This window comes from Actinia tenebrosa, unplaced genomic scaffold (genome assembly GCF_029948245.1).
Source record: "Actinia tenebrosa isolate PJP-AT-01 unplaced genomic scaffold, QUT_ActTen_1.0 PGA_scaffold2__45_contigs__length_23673736, whole genome shotgun sequence".
In the NCBI taxonomy this organism is placed as follows: Eukaryota; Metazoa; Cnidaria; class Anthozoa; order Actiniaria; family Actiniidae; genus Actinia; species Actinia tenebrosa.
The window spans coordinates 16,479,702-16,496,891 of record NW_028292579.1 but is presented as its reverse complement, the minus strand read 5'-3'; the positions used below and the strand labels follow the sequence as shown (position 1 = coordinate 16,496,891).

Here is a 17,190-nt window from a genome sequence, read left to right as displayed (position 1 = left end):
AAAAAGAAAGTGAAAATGATGCAAGAGCCAGAGAAAAAAGAGCAGCCCAAATCTGACTCGACAGGAAAGGTTGCTAGGCAACCTCGAAATACTTCACTTTATTTCGAAAAAGGGAAGTTCAACTTCATTGCAATTAATGCTTTATCATCATCAGAAATCCAAAATATCTTAGCCTATCATGCTCGAAGTCTAAAGAGGATTGTTAACTCAGAGAATGAAGAAAGTGAAAGCATGAAAGACGTTATTGACCTTCTCAGAGCCTTGGCACTTGCTTGCGAAGCGGGTAAATCAGAAAGTTTGAGCAAAATCCTTTCAGCAATTAGAGGTTCTAAATTTCTCAGCCATGACCTACCAAACATTCTCCGGCAAATGCAGCAGCAAGAAGAAAAAGAAGAAGGTATAAATGACCAAGATAAAAATCAAGTGATTGCTGACATGATAAACCTTTACCAGACGTTCCTCTCATCTCTACCAAGTGCTTATTCCGACCTTCCGCTGGACGAAGTGCAAAGGTATTTGAAGAAAATAACAGTCCATGGAAAATCAGAGATTGAACAGAAACTAGATGCTTTGAAGAAAGAACGAGACGAATATATTCACGACATGAGAGCTAAAAGTGCAAAACCTTGTAAGCAGGCGAGCACGAATAAGGAACCACCAAACGACTTCCGAGAACTCCAAATTTGCCCCACCGTTCAAGAATTGGCTTCAGATGAAAAGCCCTTTCTTCGGGCAAATGTCAAGAAGGGTAGTTACGAGGGTGTGGAACACTATCTTGATGTTCAGTTCAGACTTTACAGAGAAGATTTTATCACGCCTTTAAGAGAGGGAATTCGAGAGATCGTCAAGAAAATCCCAAGAGCCGAGAGAGACCAAAATATCAAAACCTACGACAAAGTACAAATAAAGAAAAAGAAATATTCCAGAAACGGTATCATCTACACGCTGCACTTCGATGTATCGAGGTTTAAAACTACGCGATGGGAAAGTTCAAGAAGGCTGATATTTGGATCCTTTCTCTGTCTCTCAAAAGATAACTTTGCAAATATTATATTTGCAACTGTTGCCAATCGAGATCCAAAGGATTTAGCAAAAGGCTTTCTGGATGTAAGCTTTGTCGAAGGCCAAAATGTTCATGGAATCGAACTTCGGAAAGCTGATCAATACGTCATGGCTGAATCCCCTGCATATTTTGAAGCTTACCGCCATGTTCTAGCCGCCTTACAAAACCTGCGCGAAGGAACGCTTCCCTTCCAGAAATATCTTGTGGAGTGTAGTAAAGATGTTGATGCGCCTGCGTATTTGAGAGATAACGAGGAACCAGTGAAGTATGACCTCAGGGACGCCCTGGACGTACCTCACGTACAAGAAGCCGCTGATGTTGCTTTGTTACAGCCTGATCAATGGCCTGACGTCAGTCACCTCCCACTGAATGATTCCCAGTACGAGGCGCTAAGAACTGCCTTGACCAAAGAATTCTCTGTAATCCAGGGACCACCTGGGACAGGAAAGACCTACGTGGGACTGAAAATCGCCCGCTGTCTCTTGACCAATAGTCATGCGTGGAATCCAACACAGGACTCACCTATCCTAATGGTGTGTTTCACTAATCACGCCCTGGATCAGTTCCTGGAAGGTATTCTTGATTTCATGCCGAAAGGAATCATCAGAGTTGGTTCACGCTGCAAAAGTGAAAGGCTGGAAAAGTGCAACTTAAAGAATGACGTAAACATAGGATTTTCACAGCGTTTGGCTAATAGGATAAAACTTGAAAAGCAACAAGGACGGATCGAATCTACCAAGAAGGCCTTTGAAAAGTTAGAAACAAATGATGACATCATTGATTTAAAATCTCTAGAAGACAGCAACTGTATTACCAGTGGGCATTTGGATAATCTATATTACTCTAATCTCTATGACGATCAATGCCAAACTTTGCAGGACGTATTTGAGTCATGGATTTGCAATAAGTCAAACACAAGGTTGAAAATTGACGACAGCGAAGTAACACCTGAGTTTAAACCAGGCTGCCCAGTGCCGAGCCAGATGCAACCAGAAGTAGAAGAGGTACAAAACGATGAAGAACGAACCGCTGCTGACGAACAAGGATGGGGAGAAGCTGATTTTTATACGCAACCAATACCTGATGCTGGAGAAGAATTGGAAAGTTCAGAGGACAGTGATGACATGGATAATATTGATGATAATATAGAACATCCAAAAGATAATCCAGGTGTGCTCAAATGCGTAAGCACGCCTCAAACACCCAATGACGATGAGAAATGTCAAGAAAATCAAGGTTCAAGTGTTCAAGAGAAGACTAATCAAACTTCTGTTAATGGTTCCTTAACGAACAACAACGTAACTTCCCAAGAAGTCCTTGGTGATATAACGGCTCCTCAAGATTTTGAAGAGAGAGAAGACGATGACCAAGGTTGGACAGAGGTAAAAGGAAAAAAGAAAACTGTGGATAAGTCACTGACAGAACCAACGGCATCAAGAGAGATTGAAAGTCAAGGGCCCCCTACACAACAAACAGAGGTTGCAATTGGATTGGAAAGCAAGGCAGATGGTAGTGACGAGGCGTTAGAGACCATCGATATCCAGCAAGAATTGCTACACTTCGAGCAATCACGGCACCTCGTAGGCGACGAAGACCGCTTTCTACCAATCACCACAGAGTTCAGTTTCAGTGACCTAGATGATGAGAACAGAGTTCAAGAAGCTGAAAAAGAAAATGTTGAAACAAACACGGTCAAGGTTATCAAACGAGACGCAGTCATTTCACGAGAATTATTCGATCCATCGACGATCAACAAGATTCTTGAAGATCAGACTTCGGACATGAAAGTAGAGAAGGAAATGCACACCCAAACGGAACCTAATGGGAGAGAGGCAAGTACAGCAAACCATTTTGACATTGATCAAAATAAAGGAAACAAGAAGAAAGAGAAAACCAAGAATAAAACAAACAAGGCTACGCCTGTTGAACTACGAGATGCCAAGACGAGGATGAAAAGCCTTACAAAGATGAGGGACGAGGAAATTGAAGGTATCGAAGACATCTGGAATCTTTCTCGCGATGAACGCCTTCGTTTGTACCTGACTTGGATGGAATTGTTGCAAGAGTATTATAGACAAAAAATAATACAAGAAGAACAAGCATATGATGGAGCGTGTAAAGAGATCGATAACAATCGTATGACAGTGGAAGAAGAGATCTTAAAGAAAGCTAAAGTCATCGGGATGACAACTACTGGTGCAGCCAGATATCACTCAGTGCTTCAGAGAATAAAGCCTCGGATTGTCATCATCGAGGAAGCCGCTGAAGTCTTAGAGGCACATATAATAACGTCATTAGCACGTGACACTGAACAGGTCATTCTGATTGGCGACCACAAGCAGCTTCGACCAAAGCCAACGATGTATAAACTTGCAATAAAGTACAACTTGGAGATATCTTTGTTTGAACGGATGGTCTTGAACAAGATGGACTGCAAGATGCTGTCGATACAGCACAGAATGCGCCCTGAGATTGCACAGCTGACAAAACGTATTTACGAAGATAAAATCGATGATCACGCTTCTGTTACTGAGTTTGAAGACATTCGTGGTATGAAGACTAATTTGTTCTTTCTTGACCACCGCCAAGAAGAATCCTTCCATGGTGGTCTCCAAAGCTTCTCAAATAAACACGAAGCTGAAATGATGGTAGCTTTGTGTAGGTATCTGCTACAGCAAGAGTACAAGCCCAGTCAGATTACTATTTTGACCATGTACACGGGACAGCTTCTTGCATTTAAAGATAAAATGCCACGGAAAGAATTCCAAGGTGTTAGAGTAACAGTTGTTGACAACTTCCAAGGAGAAGAGAATGACATCATTCTTCTTTCTCTTGTGAGAAGCAATACGACTGATAGCATTGGATTCCTCAAGGAGTCAAATAGAATCTGCGTTGCTTTGTCAAGAGCCCGTAAAGGTTTCTATTGCATCGGCAACTTTGCTCTTCTTTCCAAAGACCGCCTCTGGAAAGATATATGTGAGGAACTAAAGAAGAAGGATGCACTCAGTGACACAATGCCACTGGCCTGTACAATACACAGGAACATTACTTTAGTAAGTAAGGCAAGTGATTTCATGAAAGTACCCCTCGGTGGATGTGGAAGTCCTTGTGACTTGCGTTTACCTTGTGGTCATTGCTGTCAACAAAAATGCCATGGAACCGACCCTGAGCACACGAGTAGCCGAAAATGCCAAAGAGCGTGTTCCACGCTATGCCCTGAAGAAACGCATCGATGCCAATTAAGATGTCATCACCCTAAAGAGTGTGATTTCTGCCCTGTTCCAGTGCCCAAAGTTTTCCCCGAATGTGGCCATGAAGTTATGGTTGCTTGTGGATTGGACCCCAAGACACAGATTTGTGATCACCTAGAAAACAAAACTCTCGTTTGTGGACACCAAATAAACGTTCCTTGCTTCATTAATCCACTGAAAAGTTTGAAAATACAGTATTTTGAAATAAGAAGTGAGATTCGGGAGTTGGAATGTGCAAGACGTACACGTAGGAATTATGCCTTTCGACGATTTCAAGAAGACAAAGAAGCAGACGAAGACAATGCGAAATTACATATACTTCGTTGTAAACTATCGATGATTTCAAAGCATGGAGAGTTCTATGAAAGCACATTATTGTGCGAGGAAAAATGCCACTCGTTGTGTAAAAGAGGGATGCACTTCTGCGAGATGACATGCCATTACGGACAAAAATGTGTACCATGCAAAGTTGTAATTGAAAACGAGATCCCCAGGTGTGGTCACAGGGTCCAAGCAGCTTGTGGTATCAATTTTGAAACTTTAGTTTGTCAAGAGGTCTGCAGAAAGTTCCTTGAGTGTGGGCATCCATGCAAGGAAAAATGCATAGTTGACTGCACTACTTACCAATGTCAAGTGCAGTGTCCAAATAAATGTGAAAATAACCACCCTTGTCGGGATACTTGTCATTTTGGCAGGCCATGTGGTGCCTGCATGGTGATCATTGAAAAAGTCCTTCCTAACTGTAACCATACCGCTCGTAGTGAGTGCCATGTTGAAGCCTCCACTATACCTTGCTTGATGCCATGTGAGAGGACCAGGAGTTGTGGACATCCTTGTAAGAAGAAATGCTGCGACCCATGTAACACTTCTAAGTGTAAGATAAAGCAGCTGAGAACTCTCCCATGTAAACACGTAAAGTGGTTGAAGTGCAGCATGGATCCTTCTGAATATCTTTGCAAAGAAGAAGTGACAAAAGAACTGCCTTGCGGTCACAAGATCCAAATGGAGTGCAATATGGATCCATCCCAACTGGAATATGTTTGCAAAGAAGAAGTGACAAACGAACTACCGTGTCATCACAAGTTGCAAATGCAGTGCAACATGGATCCAACTAAATATCTTTGCAAAGAAGAAGTGACAAAAGAACTACCTTGCGGTCACAAGATCCAAATGGAGTGCAATATGGATCCATCCCAACTAGAATATGTTTGCGAAGAAGAAGTGACAAAAGAACTACCGTGTCATCACAAGTTGCAAATGCAGTGCAACATGGATCCATCTAAATATCTTTGCAAAGAAGAAGTGACAAAAGAACTACCTTGCTGTCACAAGATCCAAATGCAGTGCAATATGGATCCATCCAAATATCTTTGTCAACAAGAAATAACAATGGAGCTACCATGTGGTCACAAGATCCAAATGCAATGCAATATGGATCCATCAAAATACCTTTGTCAACAAGAAATTACAAAGGAGCTACCATGTGGTCACAAGACTCAAATGCAGTGCAACATGGATCCATCAAAATACCTTTGTCAACAAGAAATTACAAAGGAGCTACCATGTGGTCACAAGACCCAAATGCAGTGCAATATGGATCCATCCAAATATCTTTGCAAAGAAGAGGTAACAAAGCAATTGACGTGTGGTCATGACAACCAAATGCCCTGTGATTTCAGCTCAAATGATTTCCAGTGCAAAACATTCGTAAGGAAAGAGCTGAAATGTGGCCACATCAAGGAGATATTGTGTTCCACACTCTCGAATGCAACAGAAACAATAGTTTGTGATGAAATTGTTGAGAAAACACTTCCATGTCAACATAATGCAAAGGTACCGTGCTTCAAAGAAACCAAAGATGTCGTGTGTACGAAATTAGTTGAAAGAGAGCTTTCATGTCACCATCCAAAGAAAGTGAGATGCCATGAAAAAAATAATGATAATAAATGCCAAGAAGAAGTACTCAAAACACTACCGTGTAGCCATGTAAAGCAAATGGCTTGTTATGAAAACGCTGATGACCCAAATGTGCAGTGCAATACTGTCGTAACGAAGATACTCGAATGCGGCCATGAAATTGAAGCACCTTGTTATGTGGACATTCAAACAATCCCTTGTGATAAGCTCACAGTTAAGGGTCTTCCTTGTGGAAATGATGTGAAAGCACTTCATGATGATGTCGGTGTAATTTCTAGTGCAGCGGAAACGAACAACCAACCTTTCATTGACCAAGAAGACGAAGACGAACTACCCAGAAACAATGACGCTGCTATCCTCTCGTCTGATCAACACACTACGGTAAACGATGTTCTCCACCTTACAGCAAAGGGTCTTCCTCACCAAGATAATGTAGAAGCAAATCATGGTAGTCGTATCAGTACAATCTCTTGTAAAGAAGTCACAAACAACCAACCTTCTAGTGACCATAAAGAGGAAACACCCAGAAACGAAGACGCTGCTAGACTCTCGCCTGATAAATGCACTTCGGTAAACAATTTTCTTCAGATTAAAGAAAAGGATCTTAATCGCGGGGATGATGTGCAAGCATCTCATGGTAGCCGTGCCAGTGCAATCTCTAGTAAAGAGGTCACGAAAAACCAACCTTCCAATGACCATGAAGATGAAACACCCAGAAACGATGACGCTGCTACCCTCTCGTCTGATAAACATACTACGATAAACAATTTTCTCCAGCTTACAGCGAAGGGTCTTCCTCGCGAAGATGATGTAGAAGCACCTCATGGTAGTCATGTCAGTGCAATCTCTCGTAAAGAGATCACGAAGAAGCAGCCTTTTAGCGACCATGAAGATGAAATAACCAGCAATGTAGAAGTCGTTACACTTTCGTCTGATAAAAACCCTCCGGTAAACAACTTTCTCCAACTTACAGCAAAGGGTCTTCCTCGCGAGGATGATGTGAAAGTACCTCATGGACGTCCTGTCAGTGCAATCTCTTGTGAAGAGGTCAAGAAGAAGCAGCCTTCCAGCGACCATGGATATCAAATAACCAGCAATGTAGAAGTCGTTACACTCTCGTCCGATAAAACCCCTACGGTAAACGATTTTCCCCAGCTTACAGCGAAGGGTCTTCCTTGCGAAGATGGTGTAGAAGCACCTCACGGTAGTCATGGCAGTGCAATCTCTCGTAAAGAGATCACGAAGAAGCAGCCTTCCAGCGACCATGAAGATGAAATAACCAGCAATGTAGAAGTCGTTACAGCGAAGGGTCTTCCTTGCGAAGATGGTGTAGACGCACCTCGCGGTAGTCATGGCAGTGCAATCTCTCGTAAAGAGATCACGAAGAAGCAGCCTTCCAGCGACCATGAAGATGAAATAACCAGCAATGTAGAAGTCGTTACACTCTCGTCCGACAAAAACCCTACGGTAAACGATTTTCTCCAACTTACAGCAAAGGATCTTCCTCACGAGGATGATGTGGAAGCACCTCATGGACGTCGTGTCAGTGCAATCTCTTGTAAAGAGGTCACGAAAAACCAACCTTCCAATGACCATGAAGATGAAAAACCCAGGAAAGATGACGCTGCTACCCTCTCGTCTGATAAACACGCTACGGTAAACGATTTTCTCCAACTTACACCAAAGGGTCTTACTCGCGAAGATGATGTAGAACCACGGATCACGAAAAAACAGCCTTCCAGTGGCCATGAAGATGAAATACCCAGCAATGTAGACATCATTACACTTTCGTCTGATAAGCGGACGGTGGCAAACGATATTTTTCTAAATGACAACAAACTTGGAGAACCCTTACAGGAAGACATTTCTTTCAACAAGCAGTCGAAGCATTATCAGGGAAGCCAATTGCGAGGAACACCATGCAATGTAAATCGAAATACAGTGCTGTATGATAAGGAAGGGATCAAACAACTGTCATGTGGCCATCAATACCCGATGTCCTCCAATGAGGATTCAAGTAAAATCTACTGTAGTAGACTGATAAAAAAAGAACTGCCTTGCGGCCATGAAGTAGAAGTATTCTGCAACGATGACGTCAACGCAATATCATGTCATGTACTCATGAAAAAGAAGCTTTCCTGTGGACATGAAGTTGAAGTCCCCTGCAATGTTGATGTTAATACGATTTTGTGTGTCGTACCAGCAAGAAAGAGGCTTCAGTGTGGTCATATGAAAGAGTTACCATGCAGTGCAAACATTACTACTGTGTATTGTGATATACCTGTGGTCAAGCAATTGCCTTGTGATCATGAAATTGAGCTGCCCTCCCACAAGACCCAGGAAGAGTATATCTGTCAACGGCCATGTGAGAGACTTCTTCCATGCAATCACCAATGCAAGCAGAGATGCTCTGAAAAGTGTGACCCAAAGCTTTGCACAGAACCTACAAGCAAGAAAGTACCTTGTCCAAGCAAGCACAAAATAACCGTTCCTTGCAACGTGAAAGTTCAAGAGACATATGTTTGCAACAGAGAAGTGACCAAACCTCTTATCTGTGGTCACCTATGGAAAGGAGAGTGCAGTAAAAGCACTTTGCCGTTTCGCTGTGAGGTAATGGAATCTCGTGTTCTTGCCTGTCCTGCTAAACATCGGGTAAATCTGGCGTGCTACGTAGATGTCAGGAAAATACCTTGTAACGAAAAGTGCTCCAAAACACTTCGCTGTGGCCATCCTTGTACGTTATATTGTGACGAACCTTGTAATCCTAGAAAATGCAATGAACGTGTTCCAAAGACATTTAAGGAGTGTGGTCACACAAAATGGCTGCCTTGCGGAATATTCTACAGAGCAATTTGTCTGTACGAATGTCGTCGACCTCTAAAAGGTTGTGGTCATCCCTGTCGAGGTGTATGTGGTAAACCATGCAACAAGCCGTGTCTTTATGAAGTACTCAAAACACTACCATGTGGCCACAAACTGACAATGAAATGCTGTGATCCAGTGGAATATGTACGATGTCCTTTACCTTGCACTGAAAAACTAGATTGTGGACATATCTGTACAGGGAACTGTTTGACTTGTAAAGAGAAAGGAGAGCATGAACTGTGTCCACTGCCTTGTGGACGTACTCTCTTGTGCTCTCATCGCTGCAATGACTACTGCTCAGATCCTTGTCCCCGTTGTGACCGAGAATGTCGTGGATGGTGCCCGCATGGCAGGTGTCAAGGAAACTGTAGTGAAACTTGTGAACCGTGCAACATGCCATGTGCCAATACATGCCCTCATCTTACATGCAACAACTTGTGCCATGAGTTGTGTGACCATAATAATCCATGCAATCAGCCTTGCCATAAAATGCATTGGGTTGTGTGGAGAATCCTGTCCAACCTTGTGCTACGTGTGTACGCCGGAGAAAGTGGCGGCTGTTTCACCAAACAGGCAGAGAAACAAAAAATTAAGGTAACAACGAAACAAAACTTATTTAGAAAAACGAGAGTAGCAACTCAGCTTCTGAATGTTATCCCAAGTACCGATTTTCAAGAATAATGTATAGCAATAAATTTGACGATTCAGATACTGGGCTTAGGCAAACTTTGTCTGCCAAAACTTGCATAAACATTGGCTAAACATAAGACCTTTAATATATTTACTTTACAAATGATCCCTCTTGTTACTGCTTGCTTGAACCAACAAATTATTCCTCTTGTTGACACTTGTCTTATTAATTTGATTGATCAGATTCATCCAGCTCAAGGAATGTGGCCATGTCATCGAGGTTAATCGTATGGATGACTGGATGGAAGAGCATCTTGACACAGCAACAAATGGCCAAGCCCAGCCTCATCGCTGTCCCATATGCTCTGTACCAATCTATTTCAGTTTCCGTTATTGCAACATCGTCCGAGAGGCTTTACAAAGGATGTTTGAATCTGACTATTTCAAAGAAGCAAGGGCATATCCGCGACCCCATACCACTGTTAGATTTAATCACAGAAAGAAATCACGTTTTGCCAACGCAAGGTCTTCGTATAATTTTCATTAGATGTAGGTAGGGTATAGGAACACATCAGGACTTTCCAATAAGTTACACAATAAACCAAAAGTACGAGCGAGAAAAATTATGTAATGTGCTCATACCAATGGTAGAGAACGAAGACTACATCACAGAAAGAAATCACGTTTTCTCAACAAAAGACCTTAGTAACAAAATCATGACGCTCCCGAATAGCTAGCTAATGGTAAACTAAAAGTATGATGAAGAATGATGAGGTGAGATCAGCATTCCAAGCAACAACAAAAAACTTTAATTTTTCTTACTTAAGATTTCAGTGCGATACAAAAGGTTAGTTCTTTAGATTTACTTAGTTTAAATCGAAAAGAATTAGATAAGAAGAGATGATCTGTTAACAGCCATTCTATTCTCTCTAGAGTCAGTGGAGTTGGTTTTTCAGGGTGGGCAAAAACGCCAAACATCTAAAAATCAGAAAAAATAAACAAAAAATCGTGAACGCTGACCTTTGTTTAGTAACCAAGATACAAGAACGTTCAAACTGAAATGGAAAATTAGTTAAACAATATCGATTTCAGATGCTTCTTTTGCCACCGTATTTGTTCCAGTGCTGGATGGGTGGGGAATGGGGACAAGTTTTTTAAAAAGTGGACTGACTCTGGAGAAAGTGGGACTGTCAACAGTCTAAGATACTATTCACACTACACTAACTAGCTATCATACTGTCTTTCTCTTACCCTACTTAGTGGTTCTAATGCACCTTGTATGTACCCAGCTTGTAAGTCTGTGTTCACTGCTGCCGTATTTCTGCAAAGAAAACTAACATGTTAAACTTCCAATGTTGAAGGCCTTTTTAAAAAAAAAGTAAATATCCTTTTAACACACTATATCAATGAAAGATTATTATATACTATAACTAGTTAGTAATAAGTAATAAGTTAAGGATACATGACACAATTTTGCTTCAAGATATACATTTTTTTTAAACAGGCTTTATTATTCAAGTGTAAAATCTTCAATTTTTTGAAAAAATTAAGTTCAAAAGTATTTTAGAAAGGGAAATATTAAAAAAAAGCATTTTCAATAGTCTACATTAGGTGTTGCCTCATTGACAGGAGCTGTCACTCATGAGATATTTGCCATTTTTTAAAGAATTCGCCTTAAAACACAAAGGTCTAACTTAAGAATTAAAAAATAATGATGCACCAAAAGAAAAAAACATACACACTTTGATAGACGACAACGTCTGCGTAATGAGATGCAAGATATTATTATTAATTATTATTATTAATTATTATTTGCTTGTAAAGCGCTTTTGGACATTTTAGGAAAGGGCGCTATATAAATAAAATATTATTATTATTATTTAAAAAAATTTGATCTGTGTACATTGACCAGAGTGAAAACAAACATCTCGCATCAAGCCACTGCACTCCAATTTTACAAAACTGAATGAGTTTTATCAGAAATATTTAAATAAAACATGCAATCTTTGTTCTTTAAGCTTTCAGAAAATGTATGCTTTATGGGGAATTTGATAAAAATTAAACACGCTATGAGCTTTCAATAAAAATGACCTAATTGTGTCCTGTGTATCCTTTTAAAATAAATTTTTTGTTACAATTAATAATAGTCAAGTGTTATTATTGTATATTTTCTGGAGCATTTATTAGGCTATGGTGATTTGTAGGGCGCCAGCTCTTTTCTCCAGTAACAATTATTAAGGGGGGAATATTTAAATTATTTTAATATTTGGTGTCTACTAAAAGTCTGTAGTTTGAGGTGGTCATGTGGGGGGGGGGGGGGGGGGGGAGAACTCGAAAAGTGTTATTTAAGAAAAATGTAAAATCCCCATAGCCCCCTATCCCATAAGTCATAAACACTCTCCTACCTCAAACATTTTAACCAGATAGCTTAATGTTCTGCCTCTTAATGAGTTACCTACAAAAAGTCTCATGGCAGAAATGTTCTGATAATTGGGGCTGCCTGTGGCTGAACCACTTAAAATTTACAGTATGCATCCATCAGCCGAGTTGATCTCCATAGGAAAGCCAAGGTCAAGCAGAGACTTTTCAAGCTTATTCTCAAACCTTGCTTGTAATACATTTAAAAAATCTAACTATCAGTACTGGTTTATTACCCAAGCTTGAAGATCAACTCAGCTAGATTATTCCTACTAAAAAAAGCATTTTTGTTAATTTACCTTGTGTTTTACTTGTTTTTTACTCTGTCTGGCAAAGATACACTTCCCTCACAAAACAGAAGTTCTTGTATTGATGATATAAGAATGAGTTGCCTACATGTACACTGTATAGGCATTACTGCATTTAACAGGTCAAAGATATTCCACAACTCTGTCGTTACAACTTGTTTTGAGAAATCTTGTCCTCTAGCTGTAATAAACCACCTTTGATTGACATCTGTAAACTCCTCAGCCTACAGCTCACCATTCCTTTTGCATCTACTGTATACCCATTGGGAATTCATCTTTATATGGTTTTTATGCATGCATATTGTACATACATTTAAAATATTTTTGGCCTTTACTGTTCAATGTTAAGACATCATTGGACACTACCCAATGACACTGCTATGTACGTACTTCTACTTCATCTACTCCTATACTTCACAGATGCTCTAATATCAATTATAAATGCAGCACTTGTACAATCCACTGGACATCCATGATTCTATTTCAGCTGTAAAAAGTATATATACACTGTACATGTTATTGGTGCTTTAGGTCATGGTTCTGCATCTTCTAAGGCATCATGCCATTCTATGCTCTCAGAACTGCTGCTGTCATTTCCACCATCGCTTTCAGTATTATCATCATTAATATTACACCTTGGTTTCATCTCTGTATCACTTTTACTGCCAGCACCTTTAGCTCTTGAATGGCATGAATCACTGTTTTCTTCTGCTTCACAGAAGGTATCATTCTGTTTCAATCTCTTGGCTGATAACTCAACCCCATCGGCTTGATCCATGTCAGCCTTTCTCTTCCGAGACTGAACTCCTGTTGAATCCCCTTGCTGTGGGGGACTAAAACAACCTCGTGATAGCCCATGGAAAGGTAGACAAGCAAAACTACTTGATGATGGTTTACTCATTTGAGACTTGGTACTATGATCTTGTTTTTCTTCCTTGACATTTGGGCATATTCCCTGTTCATCTGTGCTAACTGAATGTGCTGTACTTCTCAAACAGCTTTTAGAGAGACCATATATTGGAAGAAATGTGCATGGGTAACTGGGATTTTGTTTTGCAAGGGCCATGGTATTGGCTGGGTCCTTTGAGCCAGAAGGGACATCACTAGAAGTTGAACCATTATCCTTATTGTGCTCATTTGACTCAGCTTGTACAGATACAGAAGGGACATTACTACAGACTGGGTCACTGTTGCTGCTGTGCTGTTCCCCTACCTCAACATCCCATGCACCAGGACGTGCATGTACAATACCATCAGAGATTTGGCTATGAACAACAGCATTTTCACTAACATCTTCTTGCAAACAGCTACCACATACTGCATTCTTCTCTTTGTCATAATTTCCTTTGGGCTGAAAGATAATTGCATTATTAGTAAAACTAGTAAAACTGATGTACGTATCACTGCTTGGCCCTTGACTCACCTTTGAGCAACACACCTCCTTCTGTTTGGTAATCAGTTCACCAAGTGACTGCTCAGATGTTGACAAGGATACAAGTTTCCCAGCAGCTTCGGCATTTGAATGGCATGAATCACTGTTTTCTTCTGCTTCACAGAATGTTTCATCCTGTTTCAGTCTCTTGGCTGATAACTCAACCCCATCGGCTTGATCCATGTCAGCCTTTCTCTTTCGAGACTGGACTCCTGTTGACTCTCCTTGCTGTGGGGGACTAAAACAACCTCGTGACAGTCCATGGAAAGGTAGAAAAACAAAACTACTTGATGATGGTTTACGCATCTGAGGCTTTGCATTATGATCTTCTTGTTCTTCCTTGACATTTGCACATATTCCCTGTTCATCTGTGCCAACTGACTGTGCTGTACTTCTCAAACAGCTTTTAGAGAGACCATATATTGGAAGAAATGTGCATGAGTTACTTGGATGTTTTTCTGGAGAGGCCATGATATTCTCTGGGTCATCATTGTTGTGGTGCTGACTTGAATCTACAAGTACTGTAGATGTACCATGTGGGACATCATTACATTGTGGGCCATTATAGTCATTTTCTTCAATTGACTCTGCATGGCTTGTAGTAGGGGGCCTACCTGCACAGACTGGGCCATCAACTTGCTTTGAGCCAGATGGGATGGTACAAGTTGGACCATTATCCTTAATGTGCCCATTTGACTCAGCTTGCTGTGAGACAGAAGGGACATAACTAGAAGTTGGGCCATTATCCTTAGTGTACCCATTTGACTCAGCTTGCTGTGAGACAGAAGGGACATCACTAGAAGTTGGGCCATTATCCTTAGTGTACCCATTTGACTCAGCTTGCTGTGAGACAGAAGGGACATCACTAGAAGTTGGGCCATTGTCCTTAGTGTACCCATTTGACTCAGCTTGCTTTGAGCCAGAAAGGACATCAGTACAGGGTGGGTCATTATCCTTAGTGTACCCATTTGACTCTGCAGCTTGCTTTGAGACAAAAGGGACATCACTAGAAGTTGGGCCATTATCCTTAGTGTGCCCATTTGACTCAGCTTGTTTTAAGGCAGAAGGAACATCAGTACAGAATGGGCCATTAATATCCTTACTTTGTTCATGAGCTTGTATTGATTCAGAAGGGACATTACTGCAGACTGGACCACTATTGCTGCTGTGCTGTTCCTTTACCTCAGCATCCCATGTAGGATGAAGTCCAAGTGCAACACTATCAGAGACTTGACTATGACCATCAGCATTTTCACTGGTATCTTCTTGCACACAGCTACCAGAAGCTGCATTCTTTTCTTTATCGCTATTTCCTTTTGACTGCAAAATAATTGCATTCTCTTTAACGGCAGTGAAACTGACATCAGTATCATTGCTTGGCTCTTGACTCACCTTTGAGCAACACGCACCCTCATCAACTACCAAGAACTGTGCAGATGTTGAAGGGGATGCTATAACTGTCTCTGATGTTGATGACAATGACAGAGATGATAAATCAGCATTTTTTTCTTCTGAATTCCTCACTCTTTCAGCATTCTCACCCTCTTTCCCAACTCCTTCTCTATCACCATCCTTGGTACTATTTATGATGGAATTATCTGATAGGTCAATTAAACAAAACCCATTGGTATTTTTTACTGCATCCTTAGTTGTTACAGTTTCATTTCTTTCATTTAATTCAAACAGCCTTGGCGCAGTAGGTCTTAGTGGTGTATTAACTACAGAAGAGTTATGTGAAGGCACTGAAAAAGGTTGTTGGGCAGGATTACTACAGGATGCTTGACGACCCTTTTTTTTAAAACCACCCAACTTGGATTTAATGGTCGATGTAACTGAACGTAAAAGAGAGGACTTGGAGCTCCTATATTTTCTGCTTAATACATTTCTTACTTCATGTTTGGGGTCAAAATCACTCGTTACCAGTACATCGAGATACTGTAGCTGCTCATTCTCTACATGAAGATTAATACTTTCATAAGCTGCATCAAAAAGTTGATTTTGTAATTCCTTCATATCTTGATTTGTGGAATTAATGAAGGTGTTAAACTGGGCTATCATCTCTTCAGCTTCAAGTGGTTCTTCTATCAGTTTTCTAATTCTGGCATGATTCCCTTCCAAGAATATTTGTACCACCACAAACATCAGCTTATTGAAGAAATCTCCTGTGATCCAATCAGGTGAGAACCACTGGTATAAAGGTAAACCTTTGATTTCTGTCATCTTCTGTCTACGGCATTTTCCTGGTAAAAAACGAATGACCCATGATCCAGAGGGAGCTGAAAAAATAACAAAACATCCTTAAAAAAAACAGAATATTTACACGCACCTTAATGTGTTTCTTTGGCCATACAGTTTGAACATAATGGTCTGGTCATGTATTTGTTTGTGTTAATCAACATAGATAATAATTAACCCAGATCTGTGCCTCCAGAATGTCAGAAATATGGTGGTATCTGAAACATGTACTGTACCTTCACATTTTATCAGTTACCCTGAAACTTTTCTGGGCTGATCAATGTCAGGGCACGGCTAATACACAGATTGAACCCTAAAACAACCTCTGGGCTGACCGAAGTCAGGGCAATTAAGGCTAACACACAGACTGAACCTTGAAAAACCTCTGGGTTGATCTAAGTCAGGGCACGGCTAACTCACAGATTGAACCCTGAAACAGCGTCTGGGCTGATCAAAGTCAGGGCATGCCTCACTTATAGATAGAACCCCTGAGATATTCAAATTCAGGGCATATGGCTAATTTACAAATCAAACATCTGGGTTAGGGCACAGCTAACACCACAGATTGAATTTAACTTGTTTTGTTTCGCAAAGGTAGGAAATACCAGAGATAAACCCTCGAATCAAGGGATAAACCTAACAATTTCTAATAAACATGAAAAAGAAAATAGGATTCCGATGAGTTGTGTACACCACACCACCCTGTAATCATTCCAAAGGCAAAATGCGAAAAGTTGGTAGTAATGTTTACATTGACAAGGGAAGGTAATGAGGGATTGTTAAAGGATATTGTAATTAACTCGAGGAAAACCTTAATTCTACGAAAGAATAACTCTTCACACGTGTACATACATACCTGAAGACCACGGGTGACAGGACGATCGAGGGGAATCTCCCTTCACCTTTGAAGCCAAATTTCCCATCACAGTTCAGAATTAATAAATAAAACTGTATCTCAATTAAACAAGGAACATCTTAAGTACACTCTTTTCGTATTTGTCGATGGAAGAAATAATGAAAATAAGAGATAAAAAGGTTTAAAAATCCAAATATTTTGTTGGAGAAAAAAAG

The 17,190-nt window shown here is 40.6% G+C and overlaps 2 protein-coding genes across 3 annotated transcripts; one reads left to right on the top strand and one right to left on the bottom strand.

Annotated features, from left to right (window-relative positions):
• Positions 1-15: 15 nt before the first annotated feature.
• LOC116300051 (uncharacterized) lies at positions 16-10,163 on the top strand. The gene is made up of 2 exons (XM_031708811.2): positions 16-9,690; positions 9,970-10,163. The coding sequence occupies exons 1-2, from the start codon at positions 16-18 to the stop codon at positions 10,009-10,011; spliced, it is 9,717 nt and encodes a 3,238-aa protein (XP_031564671.2). The 3' UTR covers positions 10,012-10,163.
• On the bottom strand, positions 10,111-17,159 carry LOC116300062 (uncharacterized). 2 transcript variants are annotated; one of them, XM_031708827.2, is made up of 5 exons: positions 16,976-17,159; positions 15,277-16,160; positions 13,876-15,204; positions 12,444-13,803; positions 10,111-11,047 (listed from the first exon to the last, which is right to left on the bottom strand). In XM_031708827.2, the coding sequence occupies exons 1-4, from the start codon at positions 17,040-17,042 to the stop codon at positions 12,985-12,987; spliced, it is 3,099 nt and encodes a 1,032-aa protein (XP_031564687.2). In that variant the 5' UTR covers positions 17,043-17,159; the 3' UTR covers positions 10,111-11,047; positions 12,444-12,984. The 2 variants fall into 2 exon arrangements, with proteins under 2 accessions (XP_031564687.2, XP_088890045.1); XM_089033919.1 differs by having other exon boundaries at positions 13,876-16,160.
• Positions 17,160-17,190: the final 31 nt, after the last annotated feature.

What these genes read in the sequence shown, in the direction of transcription:
- LOC116300051 (XM_031708811.2), top strand. Translation starts at nt 16, where the DNA reads ATGATGCAAGAGCCAGAGAAAAAAGAGCAGCCCAAATCTGACTCGACA. An exon ending in CAGAGAAACAAAAAATTAAG is followed by an intron (nt 9,691 to 9,969) that starts GTAACAACGAAA and finishes TTGATTGATCAG; the next exon opens with ATTCATCCAGCTCAAGGAAT.
- LOC116300062 (XM_089033919.1), bottom strand. Translation starts at nt 17,042, where the DNA reads ATGGGAAATTTGGCTTCAAAGGTGAAGGGAGATTCCCCTCGATCGTCC. An exon ending in CTGTCACCCGTGGTCTTCAG is followed by an intron (nt 16,161 to 16,975) that starts GTATGTATGTAC and finishes TTATTTTTTCAG; the next exon opens with CTCCCTCTGGATCATGGGTC. An exon ending in AGGAGGTGTGTTGCTCAAAG is followed by an intron (nt 13,804 to 13,875) that starts GTGAGTCAAGGG and finishes ATTATCTTTCAG; the next exon opens with CCCAAAGGAAATTATGACAA.